The sequence below is a fragment of the Elgaria multicarinata genome, chromosome 5 (assembly GCF_023053635.1).
Source record: "Elgaria multicarinata webbii isolate HBS135686 ecotype San Diego chromosome 5, rElgMul1.1.pri, whole genome shotgun sequence".
NCBI lineage: Eukaryota > Metazoa > Chordata > Lepidosauria > Squamata > Anguidae > Elgaria > Elgaria multicarinata.
This window is the reverse complement of record NC_086175.1, coordinates 86,201,770-86,217,821: the sequence shown is the minus strand read 5'-3', so window position 1 is coordinate 86,217,821 and position 16,052 is coordinate 86,201,770. Positions and strand designations below refer to the sequence as shown.

Genomic DNA, 16,052 nt, shown 5'->3' with positions numbered 1-16,052 from the left:
AATTACCATGTATAAAAATCTATTGGATAGCCAGGAGTTGGATATCCAAGTTTGAGAGGAGTGGAAATGGACTGCCATATCCAACCATGTTGTAAACTGCCCAGAGAGCTTCGGCTATGGGGCGGTATATAAATGTAATAATAATATCATTAATATATTATTATTATTATTATTATTATTATTATTGATGATGATAACCGCGATAGTGAAAAATGTTGTGGCTTCTATCCACATAATTTCATCTGATCTTAAACTGTTTTTAATCCAGCAGAAATTGGTGTTTTAATTATACTGGTCAGCACAGTGCTTCCTCAGGAAAAATGTATCATTGTCAAATAGATGTTGGCACGGCACTATTGGTGATGAGTCACATGGGGAAGCTCAAGTCCGCTGGCCCCTTCCAGAACTGCCCCTTATAGAAATGACTGTTTCTACTCATTGTGGCGCTTACTCCTGGAAGCAGTACCTCATGGCTGCTAGTGGTAGGGGCTGCGCACGCACCCTTGCCAATGGGGCCTGCCAGTGGGCTTGGACTCCTTGGGTTCCATTGGATACTACCCATTATGTGGGGATGTGTCACGGGGGCTCCTTCTGGGCAGTGGTCATTGTGCATATCAATATTGTTTTCGATACCTCACTGACGTCCATGCAGTCTTGTATTACATCCTCATCATCTGGAAACAGTCTGATGGCCATAGATTATGGATTTTACAAGGCCTTATGATTTCCAAAAAATTAATACTTCAGTCCTGGAAAGATGAGTCTCATCCTTCCAGTGGACTGAAGATCTTAACAGCCCTTTCTGCTTTTGAAAATAAAAAGTTGTCAGCTTTGCTCTGACATGTCATCAGCATGCTTCAGCCTGTATGATTAAGCAGAGCCAATACTGTTGTTATTATTAGTTTAAGATGTGTAATATAATTGTTGTATCTTGCAGTTATTTTTAGTATTATTTGTATTAGTATTTTGTGGGGTGTCTATCTTTTATATTGTTATTTTACTCTGTGTGCATTTTTATTGTAGGATATAGTCTGTTTGTAATGCTTGTTGAAAATAAAGAAATTCAATAAAAATATTAATAACAGGAACAAAAAACACTGCTAAAACCATAGACCAAAAGTTTAAATTGAATATGATAACTTCAGAACCATTGAAGACAGCAGTAGAAAGGAATACCGTGATTACAAAAGTAAGCAAGAGATATAATGTGGGCAACAGAGTTTTAGACAGACCGATACACAAAGCATTACAATAATCAAGATGAGAAATATTAAAGGTCAACACACATTTTTGTAGTAGAAATGAAAAAAGAAAAGTATGAACTTGAGTAACACCGCTAAAGATAAAATGAAAAGATTTGACAACAGAATCAATCTGGTGGGAAGAGAAAGTCGGGGATGGTACTAAGACACTATATGCATTCCAGAGAGCGCAACATAATTTTCAACACAAAACAAGAGAAATAGAAAAGATTTTTTGCTCTTAAATAATCAGCTGTCCAATCCATATTGAATTTCAGGTAGCATTGAGATATCAAGAAAGAAATAGCTGAAGGACACTTGGAAATGCAGTAATGATTAGCATGAGGAAATGATAAGTGTAAAAAGTAATGTTGAGAAGTGTCATCATTAAAATTAAACTACATTGGAAGCTAAAAGAGTGGATGATTTGCAGCATGCCAAAAGAGATGGACCAAAACCAATGTATGTATGTGAGGATTCCTTACAGACTAAATAAAAAAGAAAACCACCAGCAAAAGGACAAGCAAATATAAAACAAATCCAATTGAAAACTTCAAAAAGGGGCTAAAAAGATAAATGCATAGAAGGAAAACAAAAGCAACATCCATATTTATAACTCTCAGTGTACACAGAATAAAGCCTTGATTCTTTGTTTAGAGTAGGTAATTCATGAAAAAAGCTCTTACTGATGTTTGTAAAGTGAAGAGGCTAAAAGACAGATTGAAATAAGGTAAAGGATGTTTAGTATAAACAACCTACTAAAAATATAGAAGGTTCAAAGAGAGAAAGGTAGACACACTGAGAAGGAGCCAGACTTGCTGAAGGAAGCAAATCTGTATACAACACTTTCCGATCATGAGGAGTCGACATGTAAAGCACAGCCAGACAAAAGTGAATTTAAAATGTTGATAGCATAAATTGGGTGCACTTCTTTTACAGATGGCACACTTATCAATTAGTATAAGAGCCTGATGCGCTTATTTTCATTCAATAGCTGGCTGACATATTCTAATTTAGGTGATTGTATTTAGCATCTTAATTGATTTGAATTGCAAAAAAGTGCATCATGTTTTTTTTAAAAAATGTCCTAGTGCCAGAAAATGTCTTTCAGACGGAACTCACTGCTGTGTCTGTTTATGATTTAAAGTGACAAACCTTCTTGGTTGCGTGCAGTCGTGCTGGTGTTCACTGAACAGATGTTGAGTGAAGCGCTAGCTTCATTTAAACTGCGAGGTGTGGACCTGCTGTTGTTGGTAATATACATTGCAGGATGTGGAATGGGAAGGCAACTAGAAATGGAGAATATTTACCACTTGTCATTTTCAAGAGAAGCAGAACTCCGTTGGCCATGCTGATTTGAGGATAAGATCTGATCTGAGGTGGCTTGGACCCTAATCCCAGCATGTAGTACTGCATTCATTTACAATTTTATTATATATGTCAGTCTTCCTTCTCCTCCTAGGGTGACCAGAGGCAAAGCATGCAGCTCCTGTATCTTAGAATAGCTGTATAGAAAAGGACATTTTGTCAGATACTGCTTGTCATGCCAAAACCTCAAATCTTCTTTGTAAAAACATGGAATGTATTTCTTTAGAAAGTGAGAATAGATATTTTCAGATTCTAATAAAACTAATCAGTAAGGTGTCTGGAGTGAATCTTCTTTTAGTCTTTAAATGAAAAAAGTGTGGCTGTGGCCCAATACATCTTATTCATCATCAGTAAAAATAGAAGATTCATTCCCATAGGGGCAGTTAATGGAATCAAAAGGCCTAAGGAATGGCACGTTGTCATTGAATGCAGATGGGTATTAGTAATATTCCCATGAGGATTTTGGCTGCAAAACCCTTAAGATGTCAAATCAGATTGCTATTGATGTGTTTTAATATTAGATTATTTTCACCTTCCTTTACATTTCAATTACGATGCAATACCTCAAATTTAGATAATCTTCTATTTTTATATTTTGTATAGTCCATGGTCGATATTAGAGGCTTTAGAAAAAAATCAAATTAAATACATAATTTATTATTAACTTGGGAGCTGCTTTACAATTCATATTAAAGTTGAGTTCCATTTAGGGTCTAAATGAGATTTCTGAGACCTATCTTTCCATGAATGGCCATGCCATGACACTTCGATATGGGCAGGGAAATCAGGGTGGCGTAATTGTTGCAATCGTTTATGAAAAATAGGGCTTTGTGAAATCACTTTCTTCAAGACTGAGACAGAAAGGATATAATCATAGCTATCTGGGGCAAGGTTAGTACAACCAAGTGGGACTTGCTTTTGTGCACATAGGAATGTAAGAAGATCATACCGAAGGCCGATTTAGTCCAGTAGTCCAGCAGCCAAACAAAAGCCCACCCACTCAGGAGATGGGTGCATTGACATCCCACAGCTGATGTTCCACAGCAACTGGCATTGAGAGGCATACTGCCTCTGCTGCTGTAAGTAATATATAGCCGTCATGACTAGTAGCCCCTGATAGCCTAATCCTCTGAATTCATCTCATTCTCTTTTGAAGCCATCCAAGTTGGAGCCAGCTTTCAATGATCCACCATCTTTCTTTTCCCCAGAGTGCCTCTGGGCCCCACGTGAGCGCAGAGGCATTGTTAGAAAAGGAAACAAAAAGAGCAGGGGGGCTGGAACCAGTGCTTTGCTTTCCAGCATGCCCAGTCAAAATGTTCATTTAAATAAAAATAAAAAAGGAAGAAAAAGAAAAAGGACACCACTGCTTCTTGGTAAGCTGGAGGAGAGCTGGAAAGAGCAGTAGGGACCATCCTAGGGTGAGGGGCTGGGAAAGTGATGGGGAGAATCCAGGCAGAGTGTCTAACTTTTTTGGTGTGTGTGTATGTTTTGCTTGTATTTTTTTCATAAGGGGGTGGATGTGTGATGCATGGGTAATTTTGTAGAGGTTTTGTGGGGATGGATTGTTGCCTGGGTGTATTTTTGTCTTTGAGACTTGCCACTTGGGCATATGATTTTATGGGAGAGTTCTGTGGGGTCATGCTATCTCATATCATGTGTGTTTGTGTTGTGGGAAATCTCTGCCCATTTTTTGTAGGTTTTTCTCTCTCTGAGTATCACCAGTTTTCCTTGTTTTGGCATTTTGTTGTGTTATGTTGGGTCAAATATGTGGTTTGGCATTTGGGGTTCAGACATAACCTCTGCCGTGTATTTCTTGATTTCCTAGGCAAATAACTGGCCTTTTGTTTGCTAGATCAGGTCAGTGAAGCTGGTGGTCTTAATGTAACATATCTGCAGTTGTTGTTGTTGCACCATCAGTGCATGACGCTTTATAGATTACAAAAGAATAGGACCCTGTCCCAAGGAGCTTACAATCTAAAATTTGAAACTGGAGAAATGGCAGACGAATGGATAGTGAAGTGGAAGCAGGGATTAATGGTGAAAGAACATGCGGCTATTTCACTTACATGTTCCTATGTTTGTGTATAGGCTTAGTAAGTAGTACCAGTAGTAGCAATAAGGGATTGGGCCAAATCATTCACGGAAAAGGTGGATTTTGAAGAGGGATTTGAGGTGGCATCACACAGGTGTTCTAGGAGGCAGTCCCACGCATACAGATCTGTTTTGGGATTGCCATGCTTCTTCCCTCCCCAAACCTTACAGGGAGGGAAGAAAAGAAATTTTATGGTTAACTTTCATCCTGCTAGGACACAGCAGAAGGAAATCAAGGTTTAGCATAAGACACAGCAGGACTGGTGCTAAAGCCTCTCTCTCTCCCCCCCCATCTCTCTTTCTCTCAGAAGAGGAGGAAATCGGAAGTTCCCATTCTGTTGTAGACACAGTAAGATGGAAATGTAATCTTCTATTTTGTTTTTGTTTTGCTCTTTTCTGGATAGAGAGTTTTTAGCTTCCATTTGCACATGGCACAACAGGATGGGAGGAAAGCGCACCCACAGCCTTCCCTTGATTTTTAGTTTGGGCATTTTTATCTTTTGGGCATCACTTTGCTAACCCCAAATGATACTCAAACTGTTAAGTGAATGTTCAAAATGCTACAATTTGTCAATTACTTGTTTTAAAAGCTTAGTAAATCATGTCTATGAGGCAATTAGTAAGCTGAAACAGTGATAGGAGAGGCGGTATTGACATTATTGTTTCCTGAAAAGCTTCTGGTAAATGACACTGAATATTATATTTACATACATTATTGCTTAGTAACTAAGGGACTGCAAGCAAAATACCAGCATCTTGAATTTTCCACTTCGCATTAAAAGCTTTGATAAAAGTTGATAGAGGTTTTAATGTGGAAGCTTTTGAATAATGCTTCTGCATGGCTGCATTGTACAGGAGAGGCCATAATGCTTGTGTGTCACGTTCGATATATTTTGGTCCATAAGCATGAAGTACCTTCTGCCACAGTTAGGAACATATAGCATTAGCATGGAGAAAGTTTACAGGATTGGCCAAACCACCTAGTGAGCAGCAAGCAAACATTATGGCCACTCAAGTGGCATGCTGCCATGTCGCATCCCCGCCCCCCAAGCAGTTTCTTGCTGCAAAATCATGCCAAATTAAACCATGTGCGCGAGCAGGAACAATCATACAGCCCTCTACCCCTCTCTTCCTCCTGCACTGTCAGGAAAAGAGGGGAAGCTTTTACAGTTTTAAACCAGTTATATTTTGTTTAACTAACTACAATCAGTTTCAAACAAATCAGCTTCAAACCATCTTTACTGAAGCTGGCTTGATGAAACTAGCGAGGTTTAAATCACACACACCAAAATCTAGAGGGTTGTGCAAGCGTTCACTAGCAACATGAATAGGGCTAAAGTGGAGAGAGGACTTGTGTGAACATGCAAGCCCCACACTCAAGCAACTCCTTGACCCTGCTTACATCATGCATCTCCATGCATTCAGTGTAAAGTTCTGAAAAGGGGCTTGTAAAGGCATTCAGCTGATGGGGATTCCTGATCACAGGAAATCTTTAAGCCAAATGTGCATACAAGCCCCTTTTCCAAACTTCACACTGAATATGAAAAGATTCATGACATATCCGATGGTGCTTTGGGGTATTGTGACTGTGCATGTTAGCTGGACTCATGTTGAAGGTAAACGTCTGCATAGGGTTAATATAAAACTAGAGAGGTAAAATTTACGGAAATATTGAAGTCATGGAAAAAACATCACCCCTCCAAGGAAATAATTGAAATTTGGGGAAATATGTGCAATAGTTTCTTATCAAACATAAACTTAGTTTTGTGCTTTAACAGCAGTTATGAATGCATTATGTATAACTTACCATACATATTTGTAACTTGTCCTATTTGACATATTTATGACATTTACAGATCGGTTTTCATTTATTAGGGGATAATAGTCGGGGGAGGGGTGGTTCTCAGAGTTTTCCCAAAGTTTCCTCCCTGAGCCCCAGGCATTCACAACTCTATGTAATGCTATGTTGTATTCTTTTCTCTTTTTAAAATCACATTGTGTCCTTTCCAAATGCTGTAATTCCTCCCAAGCAATGTAAAACCTAACCTACCTAGTCCCCAATATATTTTATATTGATGAAAATATATTTTCATCAAGGGAGTTGGGTATAAATCTTCCTCCCATGTCCTCTGCTAACCCCTCGCAGCTGGCAGAAATGTTGGCAGAAGAATAGGGAGAAAGGTCAGGAACGGAAAAGTAATGCTGTGAATTGTCTGTGTTGTCATGGCAGCTGGGTTCTAATTAATCAATAGTGGAGTTATATGGGAAGAGTCCTAACATGTTCACAGATAAAGAAAAAGGAGCAGAGAAACTACTTAAATAAATATTAAGAAATAACACAGAGAGAAGTTTGCAATTGGGTAGGACAGTGTCCTAGAAACGTAAGGTGCAATAAAGAAGAATAGCATGATCAGCTGTATCAATACCAGAAGAAACCTCTTAAGATTAGTACAGAGAAAAGCTGTCAGCAGAAAATTGGTTGTCAGAGATAGATATGAAGGCAGATAAGAATGTAAGTAGAGCCATGCTGGATCAGACCAAGGTCCATCTAGTCAAGCCTTCTGTTCACACAAAGGCCAACCGGATGACTGTGAGAAACAAGTAAGGCAATATTCCCCAGTAATAGGGTGACCATATGAAAAGGAGGACAGGGCTCTTGTATCTTTAACAGTTTCATAGAAAAGGGAATTTCAACAGGTGTCATTTGTATATATGGAGAACCTGGTGAAATTCCCTCTTCATCACCACAGTTAAAGGTGCAGGAGCTATACTAGAGTGACCAGATTTAAAAGAGGGCAGGGCACCTGCAGCTTTAACTGTTGTGATTAAGCGGAAATTTCCCCAGGTTCCCCATATATACAAATGACACCTGCTGAAAATTTCTTTTCAATACAACTGTTAAAGATACAGGAGCCCTGTCCTCCTTTTAATATGGTCACCCTACCCAGTAATTATTGCACATAAGTATACTGTCTCTGAACTTCTCCATTTTTAAAAAAAATCCCAGTGCCTTGCTGGGGCTTGCTTTCTGGGATTGCTATCGGTGTCATTACACAGGGAGGACGGAGGTGCGGGTGGGGAGGAGGCAGACATGGTTTGAATTGAATACTTCCTTTCTCTGTGTGTTCCATTCACTTCAATAAAACAGTACCATCTAGTGGCATAATTATAGTGCAAGATCAACTTTACATGGGGCTGATTTTGATTTTTTTTTGTAAATAGCTGATTATCCTTTTAAAAAACAGGATTATTTGGGGGGGGGGGAAGCATGGGGGACTTCCAGGAGGTTTATGACATCGTCTAAAGGACCCACAATTATTTATTTATTACATTTCTATACGCCCAATAGCCAGAGCTGTCTGGGCGGTTCACAAACTTCCATGAGTGGCCAATCATAGGCATGCAATAAATCACTTGTGTAGAAATGCTTTCTGATATCTGAGGTAACATATAGCCATCAGGACTTCTAGCCATTGATAGCTTTATCCTCCAGTTTTGGGAGCGTATATCTAATCAGATCTTGATAGGGAAGTGACAAGTAGGAAATCAAGACACAGAAAAAGTAACACATTCTAGGTTTAGACAGGAAGGGCAACTAGAAGGGATCAAGAAAACATTCTTCATGATATAAGGGGGCAAGAGCAGAAGCACATGCTATCCTCAGGAACAACCAGGAGATAGTGAATGCCAAAATGAAGTACTAATTGGCCTATTGCAGGAACAATAGAGTTACATTACAGTACTATCAATAATGGGGGGAAAATCAATTTAACATGCTGTGTTCTATATTTACTCGAGATCCAAAATGCTGGGAAATTGCAGCCTTTAATGGCCACACCCTTAAAAGACATGTTATTTAGGGATATGTATATGGTCTGTAGTTTATTCCAGCTTCGCCACTTCCTTGGATCTGGAGGCCTTCAGTGACAGAGCGGTGGACCTAAGTCCCAGATTTGTTTGTTTACTAGAATAGACTCAATGACTCGTTTCAGGCTGGAGGATGTGTCAATCAAACACACAGTTGACTAATTTTCAACTCGACACTAGCCTTAATCCACACCACAGTTTGATCATAACCATGTTGTGTGGGGAGTACCCCCTCGATAATCGACTGTGGTGTTGACTATTAACCAACTATTGACTATAGAGTCTGCAGCAGACACTATCATGCAACTGTAGCTATCATTCCACGTTACAAGTACCTGGTTTGATCTCCTTGTAGCAGAGTTCACAATTCAGTGTTCCTCAAGTTAAGTACAGACATTGGCTCTGGACATACTATGATGTTCAAACTCTACTATAACATAGGTTCTATCTGAAAAGCAGTGCACTTCTGGACTTTTATGAAGAATGGGAATAGAGTTTCTTCTTCATGGTCTCTCTAATTCACACATCTGGAGGTGTTATGCACCTGCACAGAGCAGTCATTCAGAATGTCCTAGAGCTAAACAAAGTTTTAGGCAGCAGTCTCACCCACCTTGTCCCACACACAGAGTTCTACTTTTCCTCTACTTTCTCTCCCTTCCCTATTTTCTCTGATTTTTTCTTCCTCTTTATCTCATTGACCCTTCAGGGCTCCCCGCGTCTCTCAGTTACTTTTCATCTGCTGAAATGACTAGCAGCTTTTGGAACGTTTTCTTGCCTTACAGCAAAAATCTCTAACAATTCTAATGTCCCCTCCTGAGACGTTGAACAGAGTTCTCCTCTTTTCTTTCCCTCTAATTTCTCTTCTTTCTATATTTTCCCTTGAGTTACCCCCCCCCCCCATCTCACTGCCCCTTTGGGGCACAAGGCCTTCTTCAAAAATTGTACCTATCGTGGCGGGAAGATCCATTGGCTGATGGACACTCCAACTTCCTTCTCTGCCCTGGAGAGGCACACAGAGTGGACTCCTGTACCCACTGCCAGGCCTTTACTAAGTAGGCCAGGAGAAAAAGAACCTGCCCTTACTTTACATTTGGCCTTTAATTTCACAGAATTTCCCTTTCTTTGGAGGGCAGGGGTGGTTTCAGATTTCTTCTAAAATCTTCTGTTTGGGGAATAGTAGATAGATTGGGCCTACATATTCTCTCTGATCTCCCTGTTAACCAACAATAATTACTACTGTCTCCCCACAACCCTAGCTAACAGAAACTAGGCACGTGAAAAATACCTTATTTATTTATAAGATTTATATACCACTCTAAATCCAATAAAATATCAGAGTGGTGAACAATACAAAAGGGAATCCGGCTCCTCATCAAATACAAAACTAAAACCTTTAAAATCACATTGTGCCAATAAAACCATGGCTGGTTATTTAGGAGCCTTCCCCCTCCCCTGATGCAAATAGTTTCTCAAAAGACTCAATACAAATGGTGAAATCAACCAATTAATTTAACCCCAGCAAATTCTACGGGGGGGGGGAACTGACATTGCCTGTCAAACTGGCATTACCTGTCAAACTTTAAACTATAAACTATTTCCCTTTCTACAACAAAATCTGTAGAGCATGAGAAGTCAGTTTGAGGATGGTCCATGCCAAGTTCCAGATCAATCCTCACAGCTATTTTATGAGTATAAGTTGTAGAATCTAATGCCCCCCACCCTGGCAGAATGCAATTTGTCTAACTCACCCTTATCACAAACCTATCATGCATGTCTACTTATAAGTGAGTCCTGTTGAGTTCAGTGGGGCTGCAACTCCTGTTGCAGTGGGGCTCAGTGGGGCTCAACTCCTGTTGAGTTCAGTATGGGAGTGCAACCCTAAAGGCATGGGTTGCATAAGTTTGCCAATAGAACAAGAAGGGTATGGTTTTGTGTTTATGCTTTTTACCACTCTGGCTATGTTTAGTAGAATAAATAACAAAAATGTTGTTATTTTAAAAAGAGCGACCAGATAAGTAGATTGAAACACTGGTGCAACCACTAGAAGAAAAAGAAAGGAAGAAGAAAAAGGTTAAAAGAAAAGATGAGGATGAGGGCGCATGAAATCTTGTTAGCGAAGAAGTGAGCAAACGGAAGGATGTGAAAGGAGGAAGGAATTTTAGTATCAAAAAATTCTTTTATCTTCCAGGTAACAATTAAGGAGGACTAAGGAGAACATATTTGTACATTTCATTCATAATTTTAAGTTCAAGGGAGAATTTGAACTCTTTTTCATCCTTGGAATTTCACTGCTGATATTAAAATAATCTCCCAGATTCGTTTAAAATCCCAAATCAATAAGATTTGTTGTACAGAATGAAGCTTGATATTCAAATATATGAGCTGTGCATTTTAATGCATGCTTTATATTTAATACTTTTCTTTTATTGCAGATAACTGGAATCCATTTTCCCATCCATATAAGAAAGCGGATTTTGGGAAATGGGAGTTATTCATCCCACCTGGACCAGATGGATTTAAACCTGTGTCTCATGGATCAAAACTGAAGGTGCTAGCTTCAAAATTGTACTTTTGCTCTATTCAATCTTTCTCAAAGCTGATATTGAAGTTTTCCTGGTGTTCTGTGATGTGCCAATTTATATTTTAAAGTTCAAAGGAGACTTGCAGATCCTTCTCTTCACCTACATGGCTTTCTGTCAAAATAATATAAAACAAAGGTATCATGACAATGCAGGGAACAAAAGGGATTACGATGAATAAGGAAGGTGACTTTACAGCAAACCTAAAATGAATGAATATAAATAAGGGTTTAATAAATGTTAAGAGAAACCCAGTGCTAGACTTGTGCGACTCATGAATTAGGGAGATGGAGACTAAGGAGGAGAAGTGGACTTTGTCCAAGGTATGTGCCTAAGGGAAATATATGAAAATTCAATAATACATAGGGATCTGATTGGATCGTGAGAACTGTGAGTGGAAGGAAGTGTATAGAAGGAAAATTCCTCCTCCTGCCTTTTCATGCCAGATAAGTTGGAGGATTGGATCTAAAGGACAATGAGTAGAAGGGAAAGCAGCTACCAGATCTGTTCTTTAAAGGGTTAGAAAAGAAGTCATGCACTGGTATAGTATGTTCTATTGCAATGTTCACACTTCTGTTTTTTTCAAGAGGATACATGAATGGAAGAACATATATAGTTTTACTTGTGGAATAGTTTTGCCATTATTTCAGCAGAAGACATTTTCTACATAAGAAAGGGTACCTTTTGGAGCCCATTATTCTGCCTTACCTTCCACAGCAGGCATAAAAGACAGGCAACTAGATATATATTACAGCATAGGGAAGAGGTTTATGCATCCAGAATTAGTGAAGATTGGAGAATAGTAAACGAAGTATAAGCAGAATTTGTGGAGGATATACTATGGCCGAAACTTCCAGTTCTGTTTCTGAATGCTGCACAGCCTCCTGAATAATAGGTTGTACAGTAGCTGTGCCTACTAGTTTTCACCTTCCCAGCTGAGTAGTTTGCAAATAAGTACAAGTGAAGGGAAACAGGGATGTGCATTTGCTGGTGAAACAAGCAACTTGACAAGGAACTGACAACGGGAGGCTTTTTTCACTAGTTGTGATTCTCCTTGAAGAATGGCTCCTCCCCCAGCAATTAGGATTGAAAAAAACACTTCCATTTGGATCCAGTGGGAGGCTTTTTTCCCTTCATTTTTTCTTCCATTTGGCTCCAATGGAGACTTCTTTCCATTTAGCTCCAATGGGAACTTTTTTTTTTCATTTTTTCATCTCCACGAAGAATGCCGCCTCCTGGTTTGAATACCATTTTCTTTTAGAGAGGCTCACCATGAACCATCATAGAACCTATCCAATTAAGGTGTGTTTTGTGGTCCACAAGTTTTTTTGTTCAATGATGCAATGGGTTAATTCAAAGTCATTGCCATCCCAACCTGAAACATATTAATCTGGACATTAGTTGTATTCATTTCTGGGGAGGTTTTTAATTGCTAAGAACTATGGAAGTAATGTAGAAACAACATTTCACAGTGGCTTAAAGTTGCTGGGACATGTATTAAAGGATGTTCTCTTGCATCCCAGGAAAGACATCATCCGAGCACAAACAGCAGGAGCTGTGGTTTTGTTTATTCATGTGTATATCTACATCCAGAAGCTCTGACCCATCTAAGAAAAATTCCAGCAAATTCCCAGACACTATTAGCGGCAAATGGCTCTCCTACAACATTAACCTACAAATAGCCAGAAGGTGCAGCCTTTGATACAAACATCCATTCCAAGCATGAATTTGGGTTTTTCCGTCTGTCCTTTCCCTGAACAGCCTCCTATGTCCTTCCCAAAGGTTACTTTTTTCAATGAGTTTGGTAACTCTCCAGCACTGGATGATATATAGCACAGGATATGGCAGCAGAAAGGGGAAACTGGTGAAAATTGTGCCCTGCTTCAGCTCAAGCAGAAAGTGCCTTTCACTGCTGCAAGAGAACCTTAGGATCCAAACCATACTACTTTTTTTTTAATCTTACAGATTATTATTATTATTATTTATAAAAAAGATAAAATTGTTCCAAATGCATATTACTCTAGTTAATCTTTGTGGATGGAGGAGATGTAATCATGAGCCCGTAAGAAACAATGTGGCCTAATTTGGGACAAGTTAATATGTTTTTACTGCTCAAGAAATGTATGCTAATACTAATGTGAACTATTTAGAATAATGATGATTGTTGCAGTCCAGTGTCATGACAGTAGCCCAACTAATTCTTGGATTTCATTATAGGCCTGAGGGTAAATGGTAGCAATATTCTGGTGTCCTTCTATTTAAAGTGAGCTGGGAAAATGCAAGTTTTCTTAAATGAGCTGTAAACCAACTATCTTTCAAATTGTGCACAGTCTAATATTTAATAATATTGAAATGTATTCAGTCATAGGGTTAATTATCAAAGGGTGCATTACCAAACATTGATATAAGGAATACTTGAAATATGTTAATTTATGTTTTAGAACTGAAAAAAGCAAATAGCCTGTGCTAGAATAGGAAGCTAGAATAGTAGTGAGGACCTTTAATTTAGAATAGGGCACTGGTCACAGCATTTTCCACATGAAAATAAATGAGGAACAGAGGTCACAAACATAAAGTTAGTTTATTAAAAGTAGTGCCTCTTCCTGTTTCAAGTTCTCTGTATAGTCGTCCCATTTTTAAGCTTAATGGCTAGAGAAAATAGGTTGTTAAAGCCCTTGTTGAAGATGCATCTGATATTTCTGTCCAGTGGGATTAACCTTTATAAATCAGCTGAGGTTTATTCCCTGTAGACTGTTAGCCGTTTTTCAGAATTAGTTTGTCAGCTGCTGAAGGTGACATGTTTCTGTCACAAGATGTGTATCTGGATTAGTGGATAATTGAAAATAGATCTCACTTTGGTTTGAACAAAACCATATCTTAATCATATATATTAAGAGCAAACTCAATTCTCCAAGTGACAACCCCTATGTAGCCAACATGGTATCATCCATGTACAAGAGGAGAGGTGTTAGCAGCCTTGGAGGAACCCTACGTTTTGTAGGAATACACAATCCTCGGGGTGGGGTGGGAATAACCCTAAGGGTGGAGATTAGTAACATTTTCTTATAGGACTTACTTGTTATGACTAGAGTTCATATACTTCACTATGATTATCTTAAAACTTAAGTCATTAGGATCTGTGTCATCACATTTGCAATTTAAAAATCTAAGGACAGTCTTTTAATGTTCTATAAAATGCAACTTTTTTTCTTATTTAGGCTGCAATCCTATACAGTTACCTGGGAATCATCCCTATTGAACTCAATGGGACTTGCTTTTCAGTAGACATGTGTTGGATGTTAATCTATTCCCAAAATGTTCATTTTGCAGATATTCTTACTACACACTTTAGGTAGTTATTAAATATTGGATTTAGGGTTTTCTACCTTCCAGTTATGCGTGTGAACTATTCTTGATGGTAGTTCACGTTCCCTGATTCTGGTTTTCTTATGTGTGATACCAAGTATTGTGGGTTAAAACAAACTCCAGTCAATTGTTAAACAAGCTAACAACAAAGCTTAGGTTGGTCTTCTGGTTTGTTTAAAATGACTGCAGAAAAATGGGGAAAGCATGCTAATTGAAGTACTGCTGTGTGTTGATCTACGTGTGTGTGTGAGAGAGAGAGTGCACACGTGCTTACACTTGTATGAGATAGAAAAAATGAAATGAAATAATGAGAAGCACTAGTAGTTTTTACTTGTTTCTACCTCTGCCTTAACCTGGTATAATTAACCAGATTGACCATAGGCCATGCTTGCTGGGGCTGATGGAAGTTGAAGTCCAAAACATGTAGAGGGCACCAAGTTGCAAAGGCTCCAGTACCTTATGTTACAGTAGGATTACTCGGTGTACCCAAATTAGAACTGTTTTTAACACTCAAGTTGTACCCTATATTAATAGACTGGTATGCATGACACTCAGCTGAAGTATTGATCTGTTAGTAATTGGACTTTTATTATGCATGTGCTTTGAGTGGGGGTCAGTAGATATTTTATTACTTTTTCTGGGATTATTTAAATGTTATCCAGTACCACCTTTGTCTGCATAATCCCCCCTTTAAACTAACTTGGAGAGCCCTCCCTCCCTTCATACACGAGGCATAATGAAACTTGTTCCTAACATTTTATGCATACATCAAACGATCAGTGCTTTTTAAAATTATGATAGTTAAAGCCTTGATTAGAAGTAATTTCACCCAAAACCTGTAGTGACTAAGGTTGCCTGTTAAATATCAACCATGGCTTCTGAATTGTCTTCTGAAGTTATCATGAATAAACTACTAATGGGAGCTTCCTTTTGATAGCCTGTTTTATAATTGAGTTCTGAAGAAAATCAAATAGAAAGGAAAGTGAATTTTATCATTAATTTCAATTTTGTTTAACTGACGCTGCAGAAGCTTTCCTAACTTGTCTGTCATGAGGGTTGGGGGAACCCAAAGAATATGCAGCCTAGGATTTTCTCTGCTATGGTCAACTTCAAATATCAACATGAAAATCTATACCTCTTCCTTTTTTTCTTTTTTCTTGGATACCACTCTTTCCTCTATCACTCTATGTCTTTTATATTCTGGTTCCTAGGCTGTAAGAAAAAAAACTATGGAGACAGAAATAGTCTTGGGTCACTAGGAATCATCAAGGGCAGGAAGCAGGATTTATCCACCCTAATGCTATCATTAAATACCCCCCTTGACTTCCACCCATATGAGTTATTCACTTCTGTAGGGAAAAAGTAAAATGTTTGCCCTGTGGTCCAATTCACTGAGATGAAGGGCTTTTTACCCAGTCCCCAGTCCTTAAAATGCACCAGATCTTTCTCTGTATGCACCCCACCTATGATAATGATGCTCATTCTGCTAGTGTGTGGTAATCATATATTAAAAAGACAGTGTGCATTCCTATATCATTCC

At 38.7% G+C, this 16,052-nt stretch overlaps 1 protein-coding gene across 3 annotated transcripts in view; it reads left to right on the top strand.

Moving 5' to 3' along the window:
* The window catches only part of GBE1 (1,4-alpha-glucan branching enzyme 1), a 216,902-nt gene that overhangs the window by 36,376 nt on the left and 164,474 nt on the right, over positions 1-16,052 (top strand). For all 3 annotated transcript variants that reach the window (XR_010025475.1, XM_063126768.1, XM_063126767.1), the window contains exon 3: positions 11,000-11,115. Coding sequence is in view for 2 of the 3 variants with exons in the window: in XM_063126768.1 (XP_062982838.1) it covers positions 11,000-11,115 (116 nt within the window). In the remaining variant the exon portion in view is untranslated. The remainder of the gene's footprint in view (positions 1-10,999; positions 11,116-16,052) is intronic.